The 13,013-nt window shown below is 57.5% G+C and overlaps 1 protein-coding gene across 1 annotated transcript in view; it reads left to right on the top strand.

The window, feature by feature from the left end:
* Positions 1 to 1,368: 1,368 nt before the first annotated feature.
* The window catches only part of LOC102771750 (receptor-type tyrosine-protein phosphatase N2), a gene marked incomplete at its 3' end in the record, with an annotated part of 26,533 nt that continues 14,888 nt past the window's right edge, over positions 1,369 to 13,013 (top strand). Inside the window, exons 1-4 of the mRNA XM_015562789.1 lie at positions 1,369 to 1,714; positions 8,624 to 8,848; positions 10,298 to 10,338; positions 11,488 to 11,837. Of these exons, the coding sequence (XP_015418275.1) occupies positions 1,471 to 1,714; positions 8,624 to 8,848; positions 10,298 to 10,338; positions 11,488 to 11,837 (860 nt within the window). The remainder of the gene's footprint in view (positions 1,715 to 8,623; positions 8,849 to 10,297; positions 10,339 to 11,487; positions 11,838 to 13,013) is intronic.

Raw genomic sequence — 13,013 nt, 5'->3', positions numbered from 1 at the left:
GGTGATAATGATGATGCTGATTCTGATGGTGATGATGGTTGTGATGGTGGTGATGATGATGATGGTGATAATGGTGATGCTGATGCTGATGGTGATGATGGTGGTGATGGTGATGCTGATGCTGATGGTGATGATAATGATGATGGTGGTGGTGATGATAGAGGTCATGATGCTGGATGACGTGTTTGGAAACAGCCAGGACGGGCAGGCGGAGCCTCGTTGTCAACCCGGCGGCCCTGTGTGCTGGACCCAAGGCCATGCCCAGGCCTCAGCGTTCCCCACGGCCCGGGAGCCACGAGCAGGAAATGTCCGCGGGCGAGGGCTAGGAGCGGCTGTGGCCACCCCCATCCTCCGGGAAACCAGACACGAGGAGGAGGCCTGGGGCTCCGGGAGAGGCCGTGCTGCCCAGGCAGTGGACGCGACACTCTGTGTTGTTAGCCACCAGGCGCCTGGCATTTCCCTGGGTAGGAGGTGCTGTCACAGGAGCAGGACATGACGTGATTCAGTACCCAGTCTGACCACTTCCCAACTGCGGGGTTGGTTGGAATGAAAACGAGGACGAAGCAGCGTGAGCAGCTGAGATGGAGCTTGGAACCCGTCGCTGGGGGCGTGTGAATGCGCAGCCGCTGGGAGCCGTGGGAGGAGAGAAACACATGCCCACAGACAGGCCCCCGTCTGCCCACAGACCGCCCCCGTCCGCCCACAGACCGGCCCCCGGCTGCCCACAGACAGGGCCCCAGTGCCCACAGACAGGCCCCCGGCTGCCCACAGCAGTGCATTCAGATTGGCCCTAAAGTGGGAACAACCCCACGTCCAGCAGCTAGTGATCAAGGAAGCACAAGGCGCTGCACCCCTCCCGGGTTAGTCTTCAGCTGGGAGAGAGGATGCGGCCCGGCACGCAGCAGGGTGCACCCTGAAAACTACGCTGCAAGAGAGAAGTCAGACACAGGCCCCCGTGGTGGGACCCTCCGTGGTGGGTCCCGTCCGCGCAGCACCTGGAGCCTGGAGCCGGCAGAGCCCCAGGGAAGGAAGGAGAGGAAGGAGGGAAGGAGAGGGCGATGGCCAGGGCTGGGGTGGGAGGAGTCGGGTGCAGGTTCCTGTTTGGGTGACTAAGATGCTATCCGACAAGTGACAGTGGAATAGTGTGTGGCCTTTGCCCAGCTCTGTGGCTGCACTCAAAACAGCCGAGTTGGGTGAATTCCTGGTGTGTGAATCACCTCAATAAAGTTGTTGTCAACGACTAACTTCACAACCAGCGTAGACAGGAGTCGGGTCCCTGATCGTGCGCACTGTGGGCACGTTGGGGGCCCGCTGCTGTTCGGTGCCTTGAGAATCCCGACGGGGCCATCCTGGTGGCGGCTGAGGACTGAGACTCAACCGCTGCTGTTTTGTCTCCCGCCCCCGCAGGGTGAGGGCCTCCAAGCCGACAGCGTGCTGACCTCCGCCCCCGCCTCCTGGGCCAGGCACCCCATGGGCCCCCCTCTGCAGACCCTCAGCCGGCTCCCACCGGGGGAGCTCAGCCCTGAGGGGGGCGGCGGGGTCCAGAAGAGGACTCTGCTCAGGCAGCTGATCGCCTACTTGGCCATGATAGCCCCCTCGCCCACCCCAGCGGGCCCCCTCGCGCCTGATGACCTTCTGCGTGTGCCTTGGAGGAAACATGGGAAGCGGTTTTCACCTTCAGAAGACCCCACCGAGCCCCTGGGCACCAGCGATGGTAAGTCAGCCCCACCCCCTCTGGGGTCGTTTGTTGTCAACTCCGTCTTCCCAGCACCTGCTTCGCTCTGTGTGTGTGTTGGGGAGCAGGGGGGGGGGTGGCTGGGAGAAGGGGCGGACGCCAGGCACCTGTGAGGAAGGCGCCTTCGGGTGTGCTTCCCCGTGTGGCTGGTGGAGGGAAGGTGGCCATGCCCACGCCAGATGGACCGGGTCGCGACACTGTCCCTGCTCACACCCCTCTCAGCGGTTTCATGGTTTCCTGACTTTACTGAAGAGGATGAGGTGGGCGGGGCCCTCGTCAGCCCCAGCCCCACATGGTGTGGGCCACACAGGCTCTGGAAGGTGGGCTATGGATGTGTTTACTCCGTCACACGCCCCATCACTGCTGTGGTCACAGGAGCCCAGGTCACATGGTTATGCGTATTTGTCCTCAAACCCTCAGGTGAGATAGCGCCGCTCACAGCGCGGGGCTGGCACTGCGTGGCCTTTCCCGCGGCCAACACGCAGCGCTGGGCTCGCTGACATGTGAGTTATGGCCTGTGTGACCGCCTGAGGGAGAGGGGCCGTGCCTGCTCCTCCGTAAGACGCAGAAGGCTCTGCACACTTTTATCCTCAAGGCCTTTCCCAAGGCCATCACACTCAGCGAGATGCCGATAAAGCAACCTTCTCCTCTGAGGATCCTACACCACAGACCCAGCAGGGGACGGTGGTGATGACACCTGTCCGAGGATCGCAGAGCGCCCTGCTTGTGTAGGTCTGCACTCGCTGCTGTTCAGGGAAGGCCCTCTCCCCCATGTAGCTGCTGTGGCACCTTTTAAATCAGGGGTGGGGAACCTTTTCCTGCCCAGACCTTTTGGACATTTATAACATCGCTCGTGGGTCATTCAACATTATCATCTTAACAATTAGCTGTTCTATTTGGTCAAACATTTAATTAACTCACCCCAATGCTTGGCAGGGCCAGGCCCACTGATTTCTGGGCCAGATGCTCCCCACCCTGTTTACATGAAAGAGATGCCAGGCTGCGGTGAAGGGACGGAGCGGAAGGTGTGCGCTGTGCACCTGGCTAAGCCGTCACACAGAAACACTCCCTCCATGGGGTTGGCATTTCCATGGGGCTGTGCCTGGGGGAGCCCATTCCCACCAGCTTTTTCCTTTGGGCCAGTGTTCTCTGCTGGCTGCTGCCTTCTCTGCTCAGATGCGTCCTCTGCCTGTTGCTCTTTCTTCCTTTCTTCCTTCCTTCCTTCCTTCCTTCCTTCCTTCCTTCCTTCCTTCCTTCCTTCCTTCCTTCCTTCTTTCTTTCCTCTTTTTGCCCCTCTCCCCTCTCCTCCCCTCCCCTCCCCTTCCTCTCCTCAGAGTATTTCTTCACCTCCCACTCAGCACCTGCCATGAATGCCTGGGAAGGTCCCTCCCGGGCTGTTAGCCTCTGTCCATGGTGCTGACCCTTCCCCGTCCCCTCAGCTTCTGTATGGCTTCTGTACATGCGATGACGCTGCGATGATGCAGGACGCCCTGTCTTTAACGCCCTCCCATCCTGTGCTATCTTCCACAACTTAAACATCTCCCAGTGGACGGCCAGGGTCCTCCCTGGTGGAAGAGGGAAATACTGCTGCCCACCAACAGCACCCAATCCTCCGAGCGCCCCCTGGTGCCCGGCAGAGGTGACTGCTCCCCGTGGAGGGGAGCCGCGCGGCTCAGAACTCCTCCCCACGTGTCACCTCCCACCCTCTTCACTGTCCCCTGCCCCTCTGAACCGGTCTGCGTGGCAAAGTTGGTTATAGTTTTACAGGTAGCATCTTCCCAGCTGCCCGTGTGCTTAGAGGAGTCACGTAAATGTCCACCATGAAGCAGAGAGAGTGTGCGATGAGCCCGCACACCCAGCCCTGGCCCCCGCTGCTGCTTCCCCTCCCCCTCCCCCTCCCCTCCCTGTCACCAAGTGATCCACCGTGGGATAGCAGCATTGCTTTGCGGAGAGATCGGACTTGCCTGAGCCTGACCAGCAGTTCTGTCCTGGAGTAAAATCGACGGCAGTGTTTTCAGGGCATCAAATAGCAGTCAGCACTCAGATTGCTCTGTTGTCATAACTTTTTTTATAGTTGGTTCTTTTTTAATTCAAAATACAAAGAAGGTCCACTGAGTTGGTGGCTACATCTGTGAAGCCCCTTTTATTTTTATTGTTTTAAATTGTTATTTGTTAATTTGAGAGAGGAAGAGGGAGCGAGAGAAGGAGAAGGAGAGGAGAGGGGAGGGAGAGGGAGAAAAGAAGGGAGAGAGGAGGGAGAGAGGAGAGGGAGGGGAGGGAGGAGAGGGAGGGGAGAGAGAGAGAGAGAGAGAGAGAGAGAGAGAGAGAGAGAGATCTATTTGTTGCCCCACTTACTGGGGCATCATTGGTTGACTCGGTATGTGCCCCGAGCAGGGATCAAACCCACAACCTTGGTGTATGGCCGACGCTCTAACCCACTGAGCGACCCGGCCAGGGCTGGCCCCTTTTGATCTACAGGTTTCTCCTCCTTCTTTTCTCTTTCCTGGCAATTCATTACACAGTTTATTGTAGAACTGGCTCGCTAGCTCGCTTGTCTCGCAGAGTTTTTCACCGTCTGGACTTTGCTGGTGGCCCCTAAGGACAGCATGCAGCTCCCTATCCCCGTGGCCCAGGCTCCAGACGGAGACTTGGCCCTTCGTGTTCGGTGTTCAGCAAAAGGCGGTGATGTGCCTTCTGTCGGGGGCGCCTTCCAGCCGTGCCCCATTTTACCACGTCAGCAGCACAGCCACTCCACTTCTGAGCAGCGTTCACCTTAACTGTTGGAAAGGTGCTCGATCTCCCCGACCCCAGCCACCCCACCCCACCCCGGGCTGCGCCTGCCCTTCCTCCCAGGACATGCCACACAGTGCCGTTCCCACGGTGATATCTGGTCGGTGCCCGTCTCTTGTGGGCTGGCGACGTGCCTCTTTCTCCATTTGCATTCCAGGGTCCAGCAGGTGCCAGACTCTTCCACATAGAGGGTCCAACCTCAAAAGATGGTGCTGTTTCCAGCCTCAGTTTCCTGACGAGGAAGCGGCAGCTTGAGGGTGGATGGTGGCTGGCCCAACCTCAGATCCTGTGAGACCCAGTGGGAGTTCTTAAGAGCCAGCTGTCCAAAAGGCAGATGTGAATACAATAGACTTGTTACTGTGGCTAATTGGTCCATTAATGTTTTAAGTGGCCATTTAGCTCCAAATTCTAGCTTTCTCTGACTGCATTGTGCGCAGTGCTATGTTGAGCCTGTAGGGGGCGCAAAGACACAAGTGAGCTCACTGAGATCCTGGAGGGAGGGGTGTGAGCCAGGGGAGGGATAGACTGTGGCCTTCTGTGTTTAAATGAAAATGGACAAGGAAAGACCAACTTCTCCCTAAGTTTGTGGTCTAGGGCCTTACAGCCCCCACTTCCCCTCCCGCCCCCCACCCCCCGCAGAAGTCCACAGTCATGCCCAAGGCAGAATTCCCATGAAGGCACAGGGCGCTGCAGCCTCTCCACGAAAACTATGTTCCCCTTCAAATAACCTTGAGGGAGGCCAGGAAAGCCAGAGGGGTGGGCAAGTGTGTCCTGACTTCTCAGGGTGGCCGCCCAGAGGGCTGCCTGCCAGGGCAGGGAGGGAGGGGCCTGTGAAAATGGCCATGTGACTCACGACCCTGGCCTTCAGCAGCTGCAGGTGAAGCTCCAGGAAAACCCGCCCCACGTGCTTCCCAGGTGATGGCCGCGTCAGGCCTGGCTCCTGCGTGTGGCCAGTGGCCGTGACGGAAAAGAGACCGTCTTCCTCCTCTATTCATTGTTTACGCCTGTCCCCTTCCAAGCTTTAGGGCAGAGGTGGGGAACGTCCCGCCCGCAGGCCAGATAAGGCCCAAGAAATAATTGGTTCTGGCCCTGCCAAGGCATTGGGGTGAGTTAATTAAATGTTTGACCAAATAGAGCAAGCTCATTTTTAAGCTGATAATTTTGTACGGCCCGAGAATGATGCCACAAATATCCAAGTGGCCGTGGGCAGAATAAAGGTTCCCACCCCTGCTTTAAAGCAACGTTAAACTCAAAGACCTACGTGAGGCAGGCGCGGAAAGCACAAAGGTCGCAGTGAGCGGGTGTGGCGGTGCTGTGGACGGACGTCGAGGGTCCAGCGCCCAGCAGCAGACCTGGGTCCCGGTCACCCCCAGGCAGAGTGCCCCCTGCTGAGAGGTTAGCCTGTCATTTTGTGGCCTGTTCGCTACGGGAGATAGCATTTGTAAACAATTGTTTGTTCCTTTTTACCAGTTACATATGTAATAAATGGTTACCACGCGAAACCTGAACACTAGACACAAAGGTAGACATTCACAATGGCCAAGACCAATGCTATCCGTGTGGAAGTCCTGCCCCTTGGGTTCCCCGTGCGACCGTGCCTTGCATGAAGCAGGGCCACCGGGACAGTGGCAGCTCTGCATCCTCCCTCTTCTATCCCATCAGTGCCTCATGGGCCAGTCCTCCTGCAACTAGGGACCAGCACACAGGCCCAGCCTGTGACCTCGGCCACTTTTAGGCAACAAAAAGTGCCATGCCCACTTTTTGTATTTAAATTTTTTAAATATTGTGGTAAAATACAGTTTGGTTTGATCATAAATTGAGTTCTTAGCTGCAGATGTATGTAAACCATGCACATGGGCCATCCACCTTCTAGAACTTTCCTACTCACAGGAAGTCTAGCAGCTGGCACTGTCCTGAACTCGTTTCTCTAAGTCCAATCCCCATGCGCTCCTGGTTCAGCCCATCCCATTCATGGAGACAGATTTCAATGCCACACACAGTGGCCCGCCTGGACGGTTTCATATTCCAGCTGGGCATTTGCCACCAGCACGTGCCCAGCTCCTCCCCTGCCATGGCTGCTGACCATGCTGCTCGTGCACGCATGTGACTGTGCATCGCGAGGAAGCATTCTTTAGAAAGCAGCGGAGTGCCACGCCGGCCACCAGCCGAGTTACACAGTTAGCGCCAACACTAACCGGGCAGTGTGTGTCCTTTGCCTCCCTGTTACAGGTAATGAGGGAGAGGTAGACTGGGTGCAGGTTCTGTGAGACCAAAGTTGGCAGCCCACCTGGGAAGGGCTCCTGGCACCAGGTGGCAGCTCAGCTCAGCACCTCCTTTAGCCGGTGAGCAGTGCACACCGCTCAGCTGTCAGACCAGGCCCCTGGTTGGAAGGAGAGCGCATTTTACTGTTCCCCCGTTCTCCCAGTGAAATAGACAGGAAGCTGACATAGGATTAAGCCTGTGGCTCCCAGGTGGAGGCCCAATTGAGGACAGAATAAAATAATAAACTCCTTCTGAGTATATCTGAGTCACTGCAAACACCTGAGAGCTGGTCTCCAGAAATTAAATGAACTATATGCTCTTTAAACAAAAGAGACACAGTAAGTGCCTCATTATGATGATGGTTATGGAGGTAGGGTGGTGATGGTGGTGGTGATGATGGTGGTGATGATGGTTGTGATGGTGGTGATGGTGATGGAGATGGTAATGATGATGGTGATGGTATGATGATGGTTATGATGGTGATGATGGTGGTGATCATGGTGATGGTGGTGGTGATGATAATGGTGATGATAGCAGTGGTGAGTAGCTTAGCTCTTTTTTAATATATATTTTTTTATTATTGATTTCAGAGAAGGGAGAGGGAGAGAGAGAAAGATCAACGATGAGAGAGAATCATTGATCAGCTGCTTCCTGCACGCCCCACACTGGGGACCAAGCCTGTAACCCGGCACATGCCTGACCGGGCATCGAACCCTGACCTCCTGGTTCATAGGTCCAATGCTTACCACTGAGCCACACTGGCCGGCAGCTCTTTTTTTTATAATGTGAAAGTATCTTTCACTCTTACATTTGAAGGACATGTTCACTGGATATAGACCTCTGAGTTAAACATTATTCCTTTGAACACTTCAAATATGTCATTCATATGCATGTTATCAAATATGTAATTGCATATTTTACATCAAATAGGTCATTCTTGTGAGATACTGACATGTCTGTGACCTCTGCTTTTCTTAAGAAGTCAGCGCCCACTCATCCATTTTGCTCTGCATATAATCTCTGCTGCTAAGACTGTCCTCACTTTGTTCTCAGCATTTGGACTGTAAGTGCCATTGTGCCCACTCTCGTGTTTATTCTTGGAGTTTCCTGAGCGCCTTGAATCTCTAAGCTAATGCTCTGCACTCATTTGAGGGGTTTGGGGAGCTTTCGTTCTTTGGCCCCATTCTCTCCTTCCCTCTTGGATTCCAGTGGCAGCGTCATGTCTGGCACTACCTGCAGGCCCTGGGTTCCATTCCATCTTTCCCGCCTCGTCGCTCTGTCCTCCAGTCACAGGACCACCTGCCTTCAGGCTCACGAGCCCTTTCTTGTCCCCCAGCCACACTCACCGACTTGTGTGGAAGGCTTCCCATTTCAGGGTGTTCCTGTCACCCCCAGAATCGCCTGTTTCTCACTGGCTTTGCTGGGTGCTGCTGCTCCGGCGTGTTTATAGCATCTTCTTGCTGTCCTTGTCCCTCCCTGATGTTGACTCCTTTTGTCTTGATTACATGTCCCGTTTTTCTGATTCTCATATGCCTGTTTGCGTCCTGTCGGGTGCTTAACTTTTCAGGGAGATGAAGCTGCTCAGGCTCCTCCCCTGGCACGTAATTCCAGCTGTTTTATCCGAGGCCCTACTTCCATCCTCCTCCTCGGGTCCATGAGTTTGGTCATAGGTCCTTCATGGGTCCACGTCCATTTTCACTGTTTAAAGGCACTGAGCCTTGGTGTGACCAGAGAGTCACACGGGACTCAGATTCAACCAACAACACGTGTTTCTGCGCACCGCTGGTGCCTGTCGCCAGCGGGAGGGTGCTGCAGGGGCTCTGTGTGTGCCTCTAGGAGCAGGGATGCGGCACTCCCTGGAGGACCCAAGAAAGGACCGGGCTGCTGTGGAGACGCTGAGCCCCCCGGACCTGGACGAGGTGGCCGGTGTGATTTCCGATGCCGCGGACGTGGAGGGGGCATGGGAAGGCCCCCGAGGGGCTGGAGGAGAGCCCGGGGAGCCGGTGGACAGCTCCGAGGCAGCGCTCGGGGAGGGCGCCCACGGCGGGGGTGGAGCGCCAGGTGAGCGCCTGTCCCTGGCACTCACACTGTGGTGGGCGGGAAGGCCCCGGCCACAGAGCGGTGGGCACCAGCCTCCCGGAGCGGCCGCAGAGCAGTGTGCTGGAAGACAGCCTGCCCTCTGGGGGGGACGGATTCCTCTGCTGCGGTGCAGAGTCAGAAGCCGCCTGATGCTAGGAAGTGCTTTGGTTTGGATTGTGTGTTAGTGAGCAAGTCAATTGTTCGACTAATACAGTGAAAGGGGTTCATCTGAATGTCTGCCTGAGGCTCACCTTCTAGGCTGCTCCAAGGGGAGAACAGAGGCCTCCCGGTACCTCCAGCACACACATGCACACATGCACTCACCCACACGCACACATCCACACATACACCCACACATGTGCATACACTCATTCACACACGCACACATGCACTTACACACGCACACCCACATTCACACATGCACTCACACATGCACACATACACTAACACACGCACACCCACACATATGCATACACTCATTCACACACGCACACACTCACACACGCACACCCACACTCACACCCACACACGCGTGCGCGCGCATGTACACACATATACTCACACACGCACACACACCAACACACATGTGCATACACTCATGCACACACATGTACACACACTCATACGCACACTCACACATGCACACACAGTCACACACACACACACACAGCAGCTGGACCTGTGGGTGGGCTCAGACTCCCCTGACAACTGGCCTTCTCTGTGCGGTTGCTTCTCAGAGCCGTTGGAGCCACATTGAATCGTGCAGCTCAGTCCTGCACATAGTAGGCGCGCAAAGAATGTGCCAGAAGCATGGTGGAGGGTGAATGTCTGTCTGGGGGTTGGGACAGAGGCTGGTGTGGAGCAGACACTCCGCTCGATGGCAGCAAGGGCTTGTGGAAGACACTGGAACTCCCCGGGACAAGGCGTTGCGAGGCAGTGGGCACTCAGGGATTGACACCCGCTCTGAGGGCTGGGGGGTCTAGAAAGTCCTGGGGGTTGCGGGGCGTCAGGAGGGCGCGGTAAGGGGTGCGCTGGGGGCATTGCAGGCCGGATGCTGGCCTAGAGAAGTGACCGCCAGAGCGAATTCCGCGTCCGCGTGTTCAGGAGACACCTTCGCAAGGAGGTTTGGGTGGGACGCTCCGCTTCCCCTTTTCACCGCCACAGCCTGTCCCGCAGGGCGGTGCTTCCCGTGTGAGCCACACGGACACACGCAGGTCCGGGGAGCGGGGTGGCTGCGCGAGCGACCACGCTTCCCGTTTAGCTGCAGCTCCTCCGTCAGTGTGCCGGGCAGCGCCTGCGCCCACGCGGGAGCGTGCTGCTAGGAGACGGGCGACGGCATCGCGTCGAGGAGGCTCGGTGGCGGCGTGCACACTGCGACGCCCGTGGTGCCACTCCTGACCAGGACTTCGATAACGCTCTTGTCTTCCACAGACACCAGAGCACGGGACGGCGGTGCTCACGGCCACGGAGAGGTAAGATACACGTCTCAACTCGCTTCGCGCTAAGCGGAACTGCTGGTCTTCTTTTTGTTCGTGGCTGAGAATGTTTCTGAAATACAAAGGTTACTTTTGTTTTGTTTTTTTAGGAAAGGATGGAAAAACCTCATAATCCCCAAACTGAGAAAACTGTAGACAGTGTGTGCAGATTGTGTATGCTTAGATATATGCTAATGTATATTTTCAGATTTATAGTAATACCAGAGGCCTGATGCACAAATTCGTGCACTGGTGGGGTCCAGCCGGCCCACCCTGATGGGGGCCATCAGAGACGGGGCTGGCCAGGGCATGGGACCGTGGGTGGTTTGCCGGCCGGCCCTGCCCCTGATCAGGGTTGGGGTGCCCACTGGGGGGTGGGGCCGGGCTGGGCAAGGGGCCACAGGCATTCTGCCGGTCAGTCTATTTACGTATTACCCGTTTATTACTGTAGGATGGGCACATTGTAGAAATATGAAAAATGGTTACTACAAAGAAGAAGGTTAGCATGCCTTAGGGTTTCCCCATCTGGGGGTGTGTGGTAACACGATCCCGCTGCATCATACGTGTGTCCCGTGTGCTGACCTCCCAGGCGCATTGCATAGGTACACTGGCAGTTTCACCTTCACCGAGCAGTGTGGCAGCCACCATCCACGTATGGCTGCTTGACCTTGAAGTCACTAAAATTAAGCAAATAAAAAATTCAGTTTCTCTTGCATGTGCCTCCTCCGGGATCGAACCCAAAACCTAGGCATGTGCCCCGACCAGGAATTGAACCCAAAGCCTCGGGTGCGCAGGCCGACACTCTAACCACTGAGCACGTCAGCCAGGCAACACGGTTATTTTTAACATGTAGATGCTGACAGCCTGCGCTGGTTGCGCAAGCTGAGATTTAACGGTGTGTGTTCGTGTGCACGAGAGGGAGGGGGAGGGGGAGGAACGCTATGACTGATTCTGATGTGCATCCTCCACCTGGTTGAGGATCTCTTGTCTGGATGTGGCTCTAGCACAGGCTGTGCAGCCCTGCCTCATCAGCTCCGCACGCCCGCGGCCGTCCTCACCCACGGGGATCCCTCACAGCCTCCCTTCGTGGGCAGGTGGACAGCCTTTCTCCTGCTTGTCCTCTCACGTGGATTTCCTTCCCACTAGGTAGGCCCTGTGAGCCTCAGCCGTGGGGACGTCCTGCAGGGCCCGGGGTCTCGACGCCCACCTGGAGCCCCGCCTGGAGCCCCTCCTGCCACCGGGATGGAGCAGGCAGAGGGCCCTGTGGCTGCCTTGTCTTCGGAGGAGGACACCATCGGGGTGGAGAACGTGAGGAGCCGGACTTACTCCACGGAGCTGCTGGCGAGGCCGCGCTCGGAGCCCAGGGCCCACAGGCTGGGGGAGCTCCCGCACTGGGTCCCGGGGGCCTCGCAGGAGCAGGAGGGCCCCGGCCACGGCCTGCGGCTGGAGGTCAAGTCTCCTGAGGAGGCCTATGGCTACATCGTGACCGAGAGCGAGTGAGTGGAGCCCTGGCCTGGACCTGCTGGTGCCGGGACCCTGGCCCCTCCCTGGAAGGGGGTCTCAGGGTGGAGGCGCTTGGGCCGCCCTCCCTGTGCCCAGCAGATCAGAACCGGAACCTGAGCTCAAGGGCAATTCCCCGAGGGATGAAGTGGCCTTGTCTCCAGGCCCGGCGGGCGGGGGCACTGGGAGGAGGAGGCCTGGGCTGTGAGTGGCGCTGCTCCGGGGAGGGGAGGTGGGATCGGGTGCTGGCTTCACCCGATAAAACACCAAACTCATTCCCCCTTTCACACCAGAGTGGTGCCCGAAGGGCAGCACACCCTGTCCTCACGCTTGTTTTGACCTGAGAGTCACAAACACCATATACCCAGCCTGCAACAGGCAGTCCCCTTGTCCAGGTCACCTCACTGACGAAGCTGGCATTTGGCGCTCAGCTTTGTACAAACGTGGTTTCTTCAGGGGATGAAAGCGTGTTTGGGAGGAAGCGTTATCTGTGTGATCGCACAGGTGTGTGCGTGTGTGCAGGTGTGCGCTGCCTTGCATCCCAGTGGCCCCCTGTCCAGGTGTTGCTGCATCGGGTTGCAAGCGATCATGGCTCACGGGTTGTTCTCAGTGGGGGAGGGCTGCCCGGCAACTGGCCCCCGATTCTGCAGGCTCACGCCGTGCCCAGAGCCGGCGGCAGCTGCGGGGAGGCGGCAGGGCGCGTTGTGAGAAGCAGAGCAGCAAACCCTTTGTTCTGAGCCGAACCACAGGCACAGGTCAGAGCCAGGCTAAAGCCTAAGACCATTTCCAACAGCGACAACGTTCTCACTGTTTCTAGAGAAGTCAGCAGTGCGGCCTCCGGCATGCCCAGCGCGGCGATGGGGGCCGCGCTGTCTCCAGGCCGTTTGTCCAGCCGCGTTGGTCCCTCCTCACCGCTGCGCCTGGCTGGTCTGTCCCAGGTGGTCCTCTCTGTCCTCGTCTTTCCTGAGGACTAGCGGGCCCCGGGGGTGTCCGGCCTTCAGAATCCGACCCAGAAAAGGGCAAGCGGGCACCTGCGAGGAGCCCGCAGAAGGCGGGCTCTGCCGAGAGCGGAGGTGCCGTGTGGGGCAGACGTCCGCCGCCTGGCCTTCTCTGTAGTGTCAGCCACCCGAGCACAGGTCTTCTCTTCCTTGGAAAACATCCTCGTGTTGTGT

Source organism: Myotis davidii, unplaced genomic scaffold (genome assembly GCF_000327345.1).
Source record: "Myotis davidii unplaced genomic scaffold, ASM32734v1 scaffold1251, whole genome shotgun sequence".
Lineage (NCBI taxonomy): Eukaryota > Metazoa > Chordata > Mammalia > Chiroptera > Vespertilionidae > Myotis > Myotis davidii.
Note: the sequence above shows the minus strand (reverse complement) of the source record. Positions and strands in the feature narration are given on the sequence as shown.